Raw genomic sequence first — 14,836 nt, 5'->3', positions numbered from 1 at the left:
GAGGCCTTTGCCCCTAGTTCCATTTTAAAGGAAGAGAAACTTGGTTTTGGATATCATGCAGGATATTGATACATTAGTGCGGTATGCATGGGCAATGATAATGGTTTATTTGATCATTAAATAATTGAATTAATCAAATTCGTTTAGAGTAAGAGATAGTGCTGATTGGATGGGAAAACATGAATTCGACATATGGTGGCAGACAATAAGCACAGGGTCGGGTGCTCAAATAATGCCGTATGATGCAGCAGAAGTATCAGAATATTCCAGTGCAATTTTCTGATGTGTTACCTTGGCCACAGCCCACAGTTTTGTGGTATCTAATTAGCTCCACTAGAAACGTTTCCTGTCATTCTGTTTACACCAAAAAGAATATCATTTGGCTTGACAGCAAAAAATAATTATGATGGAGCAAACGTCACACAAGTTTAAATCCTACTGAAGTTTGTTGTTGACCTATTTACACCAAGAAGAAAATCATTGGTCTCTTCACTTGATAAAGAAAAGCAATCCTATTATATATATGTGGTCATGATTAAAGTAGTCTAAAGTCATGGTACAACTTGGATACCCAAAAAAATTTCATTATATAAACCACTGAGTCTGACTTCTCATTATATTGTAATGAAGTCTAGTAAGCAAGCATTCAAGTGCTTATTAGATTAACTTAGATATGCAAATTATAAACTTTTTGTGACATGACATGAGCAATTAGTGTAGTGTACATCTAAATAAGGGAAGGATATTCAAGCTCCTGAAGACTTGAAATGTATTGGACACACTACCAATGAGGTTTACCAACAAATATTATACTGACTTTTGTGTTCATCAAAAAAATTATTCCGACTTTTGTTGTTGAGAGATACTGCCTCATTAGCTGTTAAGCTTAGTTTAAGGAGAAGAGTTGATCAACCTATTAAATGTAAGGTTGAAGTCTACTCTAAAAAAATTACGGGAATATTATAAATTTTACTTCTTTCTTCGTGAAAAGAGCAACTTGTATTTTCACTACAAGTCGAGAATAACGTGGAGAGGTTGAAATCTCTAACAAGACTATTGTGGAAATCTATATTATCTTTTGATTTAAAAAATAAAGAAGAGAAAACAAAATGAAAAAAGAAATTTTAAAAATTGGGTTTATTTTTTCAAGTGAAAGTTCAGCAATGAATTATCATAATAAATTACTAATGGTCCAAAACTTAAACGTTTAGGAGATGAACTATTATAATAAATTACTACTTGTTCAAGACAAAACTTAATTGTTTAGGAAATGAAGACATATATATTTTCAGTTGGCATGAGGCTATGCACATCATGACATATTACAAGACCAATGGTAACCGGATATGGTGGCAGAAGCTATTCATGAGAATAAACCAGCATTGATATTTGATTTGGGTTTCAAATAATGGTGGGGTATACCAATTTTGGTTCTGGGCGTGTCCATTGGAGGTCGGCCTAGTGGTCATCAACCATGATTACATTACAAATTGCCATATTGGTGGTGAGGTCCACACGGCCCAATTGGATTGTGGAACATTCAACCTCGGCAAGTGTAACTCCCACTTGATGAAAAACTACTATTTTCCTCCAACGGCCATATTTCCTTTAACTTTGTACTATATAATATATTATAGATGATGGGAAATGTATACAATGTTGAGTTAATTAAGATGATTGACATCTGAAGAAATCAGCACCATCCTCAACATCATCAGTCCGAATGCTTCCACTTTGTGCCATAAGTATTCTGTACACTCTCTTTGAACAAACCTCACCTAATCTTCTGTCCCCACCGAGCAGTCCTTCCGTTGTCAAGTCCTTGAGGAGAAATTCCTTTTCATGAACCTGTCATTTGATACAATATTCAAATGCAAATCTTAATTTTTTTTTTTTTTTTTATTTAAGCAGAGGCAAATTTTGAAAGTCATCTTCTTGGCAACCAACGGATAACACTACCTATCGATGTAACACTATGGTCTGAGTTGCAAGATGTATATGCCCTCAAGTTGGGAGTATGGAAAGATTAAAAACAAAAAAAACAAAACTGACAAACTTTATATTTCTCCTTTCTATATTACTACTTTAGTATATATTAAAATGGAATATCCTCTTTTTTTCCGGTTTCTGAAATCAATTGATGGTGTCAACAATATTTTTTATTTAATCTGCATGGAAAAATTCACAAAGCTATTTGCAAATCCCATCCAGACGAACCAAAATGGGTCCAGATCACTTAAATTATAAACAGATAATTGTAGACTGTAGTAGTTTTATTTCTTAGAAAAAAAAAACCCTTGACTCAATGTGTCAGTGAATTACAATGACTGCCCTTGATTCCCAAACAATCCTTGAAAGGAACAGCCAAATTGAGCCCTAGAACAAAATTTCCCTCACCAAAAAGCTAATTGAGAGTATTTCATAATATGCAATAAATATGCCACACTGCCACTAGCAAAACTAGCCTCTCAAATATATGATATGATTCAAACAGACAGACATAAATAACTATGGCATAAACTGTCAGAAAAGCACAAGAAGGGCTCATTTAGAGGTCCCATGGAAACTAAACAGTATTAAAATAATTCTGCATTTCCTTGAGATCGCATTTCTGATCGTATACGATAAGTTGAGGGGATTGATTAGATTTCTGCCAACAGCATTTAGAAGATTAAAACGTTTTCTTTTTGTAAGTAATGTATTCATACTAAAAAAAAATATTCATATCCAGTGCACAAAGCTCCCACTTTTGCAAGATCTAGGAGAGCTAATTGGTAGGTAGCCTTACCCTCAAAATTTTTTTTTTTTGGAGAGGCTGATTCCTGAACCTGAACTAGCGACCTTTTTCTTTTGGTGAAAGACACTTACCATTGCACCAAGACTCAACCTCTAAGAAAATGTATTAGTACTATATGCACAAAAAAGCCATTCAATTTCCATGGGCTCACCAAAGGCACTGATATTGAATAGTGTAATATAGGCCTAAAGAACGGAATCAACTCAATTGAAGGACTCAGCTTATTTGCCACAAGGTCAATTAAAGATAAAAACATGTTGATAATGTTTACCGATTTACTAGGATCCATGTAGACACTCAGAAGAGATTTCATGGTGGGGTACTTCTTCCCAATGGCAATAGCAAATCGTGGCTGTACCTTTGGAATTGATACCAAAACTTTCAACCTGGATGTTTAAAGCAAATTCATTATTTTTGGGGGGATAAGTAAAATAAAGTTAGAACCACAAAAGATGAGCCACATGTATAAATTAAATAACGGCATTAAAATATACTGATTAGCAAATTAATATAACATAGAAGTAAGTTAAACTCCAAATAATAATACTTTTCTTTCCAGAGAATCTATGTCCTAAACTTGGGTTTAAATTCTTGACTTAGTGCACAAAGCAGAATGTTAAACAGTCTTATTCTTTTGTAAACTTGGATTACCATATTCTTCTTGCAACTTGATAAGTTTCAATTTACTGTTTCAGATGAAGTGTCACCAGGCCTTATATACAAAAGGAAATTGCATCAGGTCAAGGCCTTATCAATAGCCAATTCATCAACCCCTTGGAAACAACCTAATCCAACACAAAAAGCCAACCAACCTCTGTACACAGGACATCCCTCCTCTCTTTCATGTACAACTTACATTTAAAGCTAGAAGTTGCATCCTCATTAACAAAATACCAAAGAAGAGTCTAAAACTTCCCAGGAATTTTTCCCCTTGTTAGAAAATGTTTATTGAATCCCAAAATAATTTGAAAACTCGTTCTCTGTAATGCAGTAAAATCTACAGGTAACTGACTCCATCCACCAAAACCAGTTGTCAGGTATGCCCAAGAGTAATCACGAAGCAATATAAAACGAGGTATCCAAATCTTTATATATAAAAACTGACAAGAGGGAGTAAACCTACGCAATATAGCCCATGTAAATCTGTTTTTTCATTAGAGAAAAAAAAAATATTTGAAAATGTTTTTCATAAGAACTTTCTATGAATACTAACATTTAATACAACAATAGGCATACCTCAACAACACGAGAGGCATACAGATCTAAAACCCAAAACTGCCCCCAAAAAATCCAAAATAAGAGTAGAAGACTAAAAGAAATGAGTATGAACTGATTCCAAAAATAAGAGCTAGGGATTATGCCATGGGAGCTCAAGGTCTTTAAACATACAACTTTCTGTCTTCCACCACATCTACCACATAAGGCACAAAGACAGCTTTCCAAACCAACACAACTCTTGTACCTTCCAAACCTCCTATTTCAAGCTATAGGGGTAATGTTTCAAACGTGGTGCACTAGGCATATTCTTTTTGAGGTGTTGAACTGTTGCTTCTGCTAGATATTTTTTCAGATACCTACTACAACTACGTAGGTGAAACAATTAATCATTATTTTTATAACATATATATTCAGAAGTCAATGAAGATTACATTTATTCTAAGAAAATTGAACATGTTGCAGAGTAACATTGTAACTTCTTGATGCCAGTTCTTGGATGATGAAAACAAAAGACTTGTAACATTTGATACTGAACCACAAGACAAATTATTTTTAAAAGAAAAAGGAATTCAGCACAATTAATGAAATATTGCTGGGACATTTGAAATGCTAAGCTAGCATTTGTTGGAATCAATTGATGATTGATACAATTTGGATAAAAAGAAAAAGAGAGAGAAGAATGCTCACCATAAGCTCTTTTTTATTAAATTCTTGTCAACAGTGTCCTTAGGAATTAGGGATCCATTAGCATTTACAGATAGGCGCGTCAACTTCTTTCTGCAGTTTATGAAAGCAAAATATAGATTCAGAATATTGACCAGCTAAAATATAAATATTCCTGAGAGCGAGAGAGAGAGAGAGAGAGAGAATACACTATAATAAATTTGAATATAATGGGATCTAGATGTAAACCATTATATGGAGCTAGTGAATCTAGAAACTTATCAATAAAAGAGCCATGTATAATTATTAATCCATCAGTTTATAAACTAAGCCTGTCAAAAGAAAAATTGTAATAAATCATCCAAATTATTGTAATTTAGATAATCTTGATTGATACTTATGTCTCAGGTGGTGGCCATAGCAATAAATTGTATTAAGCATGTATTCTTTTCAGTGTGTACTTAGAGACGCAATAAGGTTCCAATCTCCACACAAAGGTACATACAGGCACTAAGTACCTAAATTGGCAGGATGCCAGGCTGGAGGTCAAACCAACAACATGTTCGGCTAGTTCAGCTTCATCAATGCATTGCCTAGAATGCACTTTCACAAAATGAGTCACTAATTTTGCCAGCACCTGTATGAAAAAAATTTGATAGCAAAAATAAATGAATACCAAAAACTGAAAAGACCAATGAAACGTGGAAAGTAGATGTTTATCATATTCCTGTAAAACTTGGGGTAGCAGTTCTACCTCCTCAACAGGTGGACGTCTCCAACCATTATCATTTGACCGGTTCTTGTACTGTTCCTGTTCCCTGACATAGTGCCAAGACCAATGTTTCAATTAGTATTAAACATCCCATAAATAAATAAAAAGATATTAAAACATTATCAAGCACAAATCCAGGGGGAAAAAACCCCAATATTGAACCAAAAGACAGAGAATGGAATTTTGTAGGATTATAAATCTCTAGGTCCATCACAATTCAGGAATCAATATTCATTGCACTATCCTTAATTGAAAACATATGTCCAAGATAAGACACAACCTGGGCACAACTAAACCAAAATATATTTTGAGTATAACCTGCTCTTATTAGCATGATAAAAGGAAAAAGTGGAAAATATTAAATTAAAAAAAAAATGTTGCAGCTATGCCTCGCTGTATTCCCAATTCCAAGGAAAATGGACATTGGATATATATATATATATATATATATATATATATATATATTTTGATAGGTAATCAGAAAACTATTATTAAAGAGAAAAAAAGGAAAAGTACAAGTTGTTCATGATGATGAACAACAAGAAAAATTAAAACAAACAGCACAACAAAAACAGAAATCAGGAAACTAAGCTAAGGGAAAACATAAACTCAGAGAGAGAAGAACAATCAGTAAAGCCCCAACAACGAGACCACTCCAAAAGACTACGTTGGCATAAAACCTTTAACTCATCCAACGTCTTCTCGTTATCCTCAAAGGAACGACGATTTCGCTCCAACCACACAATCCACATTAAGCACCCTGGAACCAAATTTCAAATGTTCGAATTATGTTTCCCAAGCCACTGATGCCAACAAGATAACAAACCCGCCACTGAACCTGGCATAACCCAATGAATACCAAAAGCCTGAAGCATAATAGTCCATAGGCAATGAGTAACAGGACAATGAAGAAGAAGGTGGTCAACCGACTTCCCATCACAACAACACATACAACACCAAGAAACCAACAGGCGACTCCTAAGTATAAGATTATCCAAAGTGAGGATCCGAGATAAAAATTGCAAAAGGGGTACAACACTACTGCATGGGAAGCATGCAAGGAAGAGCCAAAAAGAAAATAAATTGTAATTAAAAAAGGACATAGAATAAAAGATATTATACATTTCAATCAGAACTTGATAAGTGACATTCTAAGCATTAATGAAGACAGAAAATTCACAGTAAGAAAGAAATGGGTGAGAGAAAGTAATAACTTTTGCTTCATTCATATGATTTTCCAGACAATGAATACAACACTCACAGAACTAGTTGAATACTTTCACTTTCTTAACCTTTCTGTGCAAAACCACTCATCTGTTGTATCTCTTACACGCTACTATTAAAGACATCTTTGCAACCATGTACTTGCATTAATTCACAAGATTGCCTCATATACTACTAAGCAAAATGTAATAATTATTCTTATTTATCCCAAAGATTTTGTCAAATCAAAATATTCTTTCAAAGCTTCTTTGTAAAAATCGAAATAAACTTTATTTTTTAATAAACCAAATTTGTCAAAATCATAATAAATTTGTCAATAAACCAGATAAAGAGTGAGCTTGATAATCCTTTACTGATTTGTTTGGCAAGATAACGTAACAATACTAAGATTCATTATGCTTTAAGGGTCAAAATCAGATTAGACCCAATATCAAACTAGGTTTTTTTTCTTTTTCTTTTTCTTGAATGGTAACACACACACACACACACACACACACACACACACACACGCGCACACTCCAGTTTGCTCTTACGAGAGGAGGATTTGAGCTAAATCTCATTGGCTAAAACTGGTTACTTTTACATCCCTTAACAATTTCTAGTGGCCTTCAATTTTGTCATACAACTATTTAATAAAACATTCTCCATCATGCACATATCAATGTGATATACGCAGAGATGAATTATGGGGTGTGTATATATATACCTCTTGTAATGCAGCCTGGGGCTTTCCCATAATCATATGAAAGCATAAATCATGTAAGATCTTTTTTTTTTATATGTCATGTGAGGACTATTGCAATACCTCATCTTTATAATAAATAAATAAAATGATAAACAATCTAGGTCAAGAAGATGCAAATTCCCTTGAATAAAATACTTATCATATTCTTGAAGAGAAAAGTACAAAGGAAAAAAATGCTATATGGGAGTAGAATTCAGTCTCACCTTTTATTAATATATGCCATTAACCTATTGGTGAGGTAACAAATTGTGAAAGATGGGTAACAACTTTGAACACTGGAAACATGATCCAAAAGAGATTCATTGCTGACAAGATTACAAAATTCTTTGGCCTCATATACAAGCAATACATAAGGAATCTGTACTCCATTAGAAGAAAGCTGCAATAGATTAACAAAGTTAACTTATGTCAAAAAATAGCCATAGCAACTACATGCAGGCCATAGGTGCATTGTAAAAAATATTCTCTCTACATTATATGGGAATACAGATACGAGCTCTGATTAGCAAATTATTAAATATTCTGTTATATTTTTACTCAAAACTGTCTGGAGAGGAAACAGATAAACAGTATATCTATTCAAAATAACCTTTATGCCAACTCTTCTTTCACTAGCAGCAAAAAGATATTAACAGATATATAAAGAAAAACAAGAGGCAGTTCTAGATAATAGAAAAACATAGACAATTCCAGAAGTTAATTTTCAAAAATAAATTATGAGCACCAAGAACAGTGAACAAGACATAAAACAAATAAATCAAGCTATCTTTTCATGTAGAGAAAGCTTGTTTATTATGTGCTCTGTAGGCATATTAAACTCCTAAAGTAGAGCAAGTAGCAGGGGAGATGCTTGCTACGCTTTCAAATCTATCCTGTAGTTCAAGATCCCCATCCAAGCTTGCCTTTTGCCATCAACCACTACAACCCTGATATAATATATTGTAAGAGTAAAGGACAATGACTAAGAAATAAGGAGATATACACAATTATATCAGATCCAACTGTTTACAAGAAAATAAAGGCCCCAGATCAATGCTAAGGGAAAACAGGTTGAAGGGTAAAATCTCTCAAAGCCCTTTATAAACATAGGTAGGAGCAACAATTGCAGAATTTCTTAAACGCCTTCATCACATGTAATAATTAAGCCAGTTGTCAATACATATATTCAGAATATGGTAAGTAAGAACAACAGAATCTGAAGCTTGCAAGAGAAACAATGTTTAGATAGTCCGAAACATTTGTTGGTGAGACTATTCCCTCTCTTCCTTCCCTGCTCAGGAATCAGTATCTGTAGCAATCAGGTGAGTCTAATGGGTGGATAAACAACACTTGCCCCAACAGCTTGTGCTAATAGAAAAGGATTTAATCACTTAACCATTATTCTATTTTTAGTACTCCCATTCACATGGGGGCTCAAACTCCCTCTCAATAGGTTGGGACCAACATGGAATGTTTAACTTCTAAATGAAATTGGATGGAGACAAGGTTTGAATTTAGGACCACCTACTCTGATACCATGATAAATTACCACTTGTCCTAAAAATTTTAAATTTGGGATCAATGGTAACTTATCAGCTGGGAATGATTTCAAGTGAAACATAGTAACTCCACTTAACTACTTCTTCATTGATTTCTTCTTTTTCTTTTTCTTTTTCTTTTTCTTTTTCTTGATAAGGAAAGTCAAATTTCAATGAAGATTGATATTTGAATACTAAAATTATAGCCAACAATTGCCTTGAAAATTATGTCCAAAAAGAAAACACCACATCCCCATCCTTCACTAAGTTCAGGTAATGTTTTCTAGTTGATAATTCCAAACACCATATTGATGTTCAATAATCAAAATGGTCATGCCCCTACTATTGAATATTTGAATATATCTCTCACTATTCATTCTCTTTCGCAATTACAAACCCAGGACTATGAGATAACACATTAATAACTTCACAATAATAACAATACAAACTAGATAATGACAACATTCTATGTGTGGAAGCTTTTGTGGGATCCAGTAAATTGACCCTTTACAACTATCATGTAAGACAGGACAATTTCCCGAATCTGCGCCAATTCTAGATGTGGGTTCCAAGTAGTCTAGTTGACTGGCACTGTACTAGAAACCTAGGACCAAGTCCTGCTCAAACAACACACCAAGAACTTGCAGTGAGAACGGGTTGTGCGTTTGAAGGAGAGGGATGGCTACCCCCTATTGTACAGTATAAGCACTAGAACAAAAAAGTAAAAAGAATCAAGCCTAGACAAGATTTATTTTTTCTCACTTTTTTTAGGGTGTCACTCTCATTTTATTACCAAGAAAATTGTGGGTTCAACCAAGAAAATCTGGAATACTAACCCGGTTAACATAGTTAGCAAATATTAGGAGCTGAAGCACACTTTAGGACACTGGCAGGCTGGGAAGCACGGGTGCGGCGTTTGGGCCGCCGCACCCGCGTCCGACGCGGCCCGACGCGGGGACGCGCAGGCGACGCCGCTGCCTGCGCGTCCGTGCCGCGTCAGGCATTAAAAAATTAGTTTTTTCGGCGCAATTCGCGCCGATACGGCGCCAATTCGGGCCGATTCGCGCCGATTAGGCCCAAATCGGTCCGTATCGGGTGAAATCGGTCCGGCCGATACCAGCGAAATCGGCCGATACCGGACGAAATTCAAAAAAAAAAAACAATAACAACAACAACAGGTGCGTATGGCTGAAAAAAAAAAAGGGGTGCAAACGCACCGTTTGGAAAAAAACCAAGACCCAACCCTCTCCCTCTTCATTTTTCTTGCGCCTCTCTCCCACTCTCTACCTTCACTCTTCAGCTAGGCTCTCTCCTATTCTCTGTATTCTAGTTATTATTTACCATTGCTCTTAAATTTGGTATATATTTATATAATGTGAAAAAAGTATGTTTAGCAATATATTAAAAATATAAATAAAAATATTTTTAATAATTTTTTAATCGCCGCATCCCGCCGCACCCGCACCCTACTTTTTCAAAAATTGCCGAGTCCCGCACCCGCTCCCGCACCCGCACCCGCACCCGAATCCCGAAACGCACACGTGCTTCATAGCTGGCAGGACTCTTTTACACTCGTCTTATTTTCCTCTTTGAAAAGCTAGAGTTCATACACAATTTTAGAGGTGGAATGGCTCAGCAACTTTGCGCAATCGGATCTAAGGAGAGGGAGAAACATTTGATTTTGTATAGCTTTCACTTTCTGAGACATGTTTTAATGACTTGGGGATTTTCCATTTTTTTACTTCTTTTATTAGTACATTAAAAACATATACACACCCAGTGAGTCTTGAACCCACGATCTCACCCTCCATCTCATTATTAAGGAAAAAGGAAATGTTGTTTGAGCTAGAGCTTATTTACCCTCATTTTCTTTCATTTTATAGACTTTCTATGAGAAAGTACTTAGTACAGGAGCCAATTTTGCATCTCAGCAGAAAATGGTAAGAGTGGAGCTGTGCTTAATACAAGTGTTGTCCTAGTCCAAACCAAAATGGTTTTGACCCTTTACAACCACCAACGATGACACAGTGGGCAGCTTGCCTCATCCATACTATCAAGCTCATTGTAGGTTTAACCAGGACAATCCGCATCATTCTAGGTTAAACTTACTGTGAGTAATGGGCCCATGATGTGTTTAGTCAACCTAAAGACGTGGAATGGCTCATCATTTTTGAAAGAGAGGTTTAAACAGAGGATAAGAGAATAAAGGCTTTGTTCTCTTGTTAAAAACTTTGAGAAGAATTTAATATTGTCTTCCATATCCAAACATTATTATTATCAGGGACTTCACATAAATTTTTACCTGTGAGATATGCTCTGGAACATTCATAGTCCACACGATTGATCTCTCAATTGGATTTGAAGTTATACGGTATGCAAGCCCCTTTTCGGCAAACCTTGTAAGCAGATGTCCTATAGGAAGGAGGTAAGACTCAGAACAAGAGGTTTACAGATTATTGACAGTTTACAATAGTCATCTACTTGGGAAGAATAAGGATAATCAAACAACAGAGCAAGAGGGATGTCAGAATCATATCTGGTGGGAGGAGAGGAGACTCACCTCCAATTGACCCCAGTTCGACCACTTTAGCATCAATTTCAGCCACGATGGATTTTAAGGCAAACTTTCCTTTCTCCCACTTTTGCTTTTCTTTCTGCATTTTTTTCAATTCTGCAGCTTCAGCCTTCTGAGCTGCTTTCTGCAACTTCTCTTGCTGTATAACGGATTTCCATCAGCTACTTGTATGTTAAAATAAGGAACTCATTCAGATCATCAAAACTTACTTCCTTCTTTAATTTCTTCTCTTCCATTAAGCGAATCCTTTCCTCTTTTGCCATTTTCTTCCTTCCCCTAGCTTTGTCCGTCATATTGTTTTCATCAGCATCAGTTTTAGTTCTTTTCTGATTAACTTTGTTGATCTGCTCCATGCTAACATTTTCTTTGTCAGGATAATCATCCACCTGTTAATATGTCAACAAGCCAGTGAATGTGCATAGTAACGAAAAACATAAATCAAACTGCTGGTGCACCAACACCTTAATTATAACATTGAAAGAAATCTATGATGTCTCGTTGAAACATAAGATTCGAACGAGTTTGGCCTCAAGTAGTGGCGGAGGAGAGATTTGAACTAGTGACCTCTACAAGGTCCCAATCTAATTGTGCTACCCCTTGGGTTCATAGCCATTTGAATTAGCTTTTAGCTTTCAAATTTTGTTGCTCATTTGCTTATGTACATCTTTTTAAAGCCTCACTTTTTCTACATACAGCTATACTTTTGCCCACTTTTAGCAAAGCAGCAAAAAGCCAATCCAAATGCACGAGTCTCCTGGAATTCATTACAAAACTTTTTAAATTTTATCAACAGACTGCCATTAACTTGACACACAACCTAAGATAAGATCCTTGTATATTTCAATCTAAGAATAAAATCCACACTAATTATGTAACACTTATTTCATAACAAGAAATAACAATTACAACCCTTTGAAACCTTGTCAAAACCATAAAAAGTAGGGAGTAATGAGCTATAAAAACACAATAAGAGGAATTGATTTTAATTATCGATACAGATCCCACTTGCTTTGAAAACGCAAAATGTAAACACTTCAATTTAAAATTTCACAAACACCACAAGAAATCGAAGAACGATTATAACGGTTAGTAACATCTCAGCATCGAGAAGAAGTACCTGACAATCATCATCGTCTTCCAATGAGGACATTCGCATTAAACTATTATTCCCTGTCAAACAATTCACAAACGAAATTCAACATGATACGTATTCTTAGTATTTCAAAACAACGCCTATACAAATTTGACTTTAGCATATACCGAGAGAACTCGTCGAATCCATAAACTTAGAACTCCATTCTGAGTCCATTGACACTCTGAAATCAGCACCGATTGTTTCATCCTCATTCTCCTTGCAATTTTCTCTTCCAGAACCACTTTCAGAGTCATTATCAGACTCCAAACAAATCAATCCAGTAATTCCTGAGAAACACGCAATCAAAGCTCAATACGAATCGAAAAAGGAAGAAAAAAGAAGAAGAAGAAGAAATTATTAAGCTTAATTGGAAAAATGGAACTAACCGGAGAACTTGTTGTGATCGGGATGGGAAACCCTAGGTTGTGGATTGGAAGAGTTTACGGTGGTGCATTTGACAATTACGAGATCGGAGTTTGGAGCAGAGAGAGGGGTCTCGGGGACGAAGGAGGGAGTGGAGGTTGGACCCGGTTTCTGCGGGGTCGGGTCGTCGATGAAGACAATATCCGGAGGGTTCGGGTTCGGGTCCGGGTCGGATAAGCGTTGTTTCTTGGAGGCGAAATGCAATGGGGTTGAGAGCGCATTTTGGTGGAAGTGGTGGTGGTCGTCTTCTTCGTCGGAGAGGAGGATTGGCTGTGACATTTTTTTTTTTAGAAGAATCGGAGGGATTGAAGGGAAGAGAAGGGAATGGGAGAGAGTGTAGAGTAGAGTAGAGAGTGGTTTCTTCGAATAAGCGCGGGAATATGGTTTATGAGGAAAGGGTGTGTTTGGGCATCAGGATAGGGCCATGTTTGGTGAGAAAATTGCATGGGTAACTAAGATAAGTGTAACGTCTTTTATATTATATTTATCTATCTTTTTTTTTTTTTTTTTGGAAGAGAAAGTTTCAACCTATAACTTTCGCTGCTAATAATAGTTTTTTATTATCAAACCAAGATACTAATCGGTCTTTAGTGTAGACGAAAATTGAATCTTAAATCTCTTATTCAACTATCAAAGATTTTACTAGTTGAGCTAACTAAAACCCACTATATTTATTTATCCTTGTTACACCTAATACCATCTTGCAGTTGGTTAGACAAATATAGAACATCAAAATTGTGGTGGGTTGATAAAGAAGCAATTAGGTCCTTGAACGAAGATCGAGTTATACAGTCATCTCAATTGACTTGGTTATTGGCTTGTGGATTCCATACCTCAACCAGTTGGCCATTGTAGTCGTCCTTAAAAGCAATTCATATTAGTTCTCTCCACATCAACATTTATTGTAACCTGCAAGACCATCACATCTAATTTTATTAAGTACCATTTGCGTGCAAAACTAGGAGCTACTAACTTGATACATGCCCCTCAATCGAACTTATGCAAGTTTTGGGTGAAGGGTTTTCTAATAAAAAATGACCATCACACATTTATAAATAATTAAATACCCCCTCACATGTTGATATTTTGTCATTTTCTTCAATTGGTTTACTGACTTAACAATTGGAACCAAATTAAGTTTACATTTTCTAAGCAAGATACCCAAGTTGCAATGATTCATCACTGTTTGATCCTCGTTGAAGTCCTTGTTTGCAGTTTGGTCTCTTCTTTAAAATTTTAGCTACCTACAAAAACATATAGAATATTTACCTTTGCTTTATGTGTGTTTAAAAGGTCTTGAAAAATTACAAAACTTTAAAATTTCGTAATAATGCATTATGAAATTATTGAAGTTAAGGCTAGACGTGATTATAAATTGTATACGGACGTAGACAACTAATTTTTTTTTTTGTAAGAGATGTAGATAACTATTCTCTGGTTTTTTGGTTGGGTTTTCTGTGTAATTGTGGTGGGGTTCTTTCTAGGTTTTTTGGTTGGGTTCCTGTGTGATTGCAGCGGGGTTCTTTATGGTATTTTCTGGGTATTTTTTGGATTGCAGTTATGAAAGAGTTGGCTGAGATGGTGAGAGGGAGAGGAAGAACTTGGGTATGATGGTGTGATAGAGGAGAAGTGAGAGAGGAGAGAGAAGAGACTTGGGAAAGAGACAAGCACAAAAGAGAGAGAAAAAGAAATTAATAAAAAATTTGCCATCTTGCTATAGTGCGGTCTTAAAATGCTCTCATTTTTGAGACCGCACTATAGCAAGAT

General features: G+C 35.6%; 1 protein-coding gene across 1 annotated transcript; it reads right to left on the bottom strand.

The window, feature by feature from the left end:
* Positions 1-1,214: 1,214 nt before the first annotated feature.
* LOC142623983 (crossover junction endonuclease EME1B-like) lies at positions 1,215-13,450 on the bottom strand. The gene is made up of 12 exons (XM_075797470.1): positions 13,033-13,450; positions 12,772-12,933; positions 12,629-12,681; positions 11,721-11,897; positions 11,497-11,650; positions 11,239-11,348; positions 7,623-7,798; positions 5,433-5,496; positions 5,197-5,315; positions 4,703-4,792; positions 3,069-3,183; positions 1,215-1,848 (listed from the first exon to the last, which is right to left on the bottom strand). The coding sequence occupies exons 1-12, from the start codon at positions 13,346-13,348 to the stop codon at positions 1,669-1,671; spliced, it is 1,716 nt and encodes a 571-aa protein (XP_075653585.1). The 5' UTR covers positions 13,349-13,450; the 3' UTR covers positions 1,215-1,668.
* Positions 13,451-14,836: the final 1,386 nt, after the last annotated feature.

This window comes from Castanea sativa, chromosome 2 (assembly GCF_040712315.1).
Source record: "Castanea sativa cultivar Marrone di Chiusa Pesio chromosome 2, ASM4071231v1".
Lineage (NCBI taxonomy): Eukaryota > Viridiplantae > Streptophyta > Magnoliopsida > Fagales > Fagaceae > Castanea > Castanea sativa.
This window is presented reverse-complemented; position numbering and strand designations above follow the sequence as displayed.

What these genes read in the sequence shown, in the direction of transcription:
- LOC142623983 (XM_075797470.1), bottom strand. Translation starts at nt 13,348, where the DNA reads ATGTCACAGCCAATCCTCCTCTCCGACGAAGAAGACGACCACCACCAC. An exon ending in TTCCAGAGCATATCTCACAG is followed by an intron (nt 7,799 to 11,238) that starts GTAAAAATTTAT and finishes AATCTATTGCAG; the next exon opens with CTTTCTTCTAATGGAGTACA. An exon ending in GACGTCCACCTGTTGAGGAG is followed by an intron (nt 5,316 to 5,432) that starts GTAGAACTGCTA and finishes TTTTTCATACAG; the next exon opens with GTGCTGGCAAAATTAGTGAC.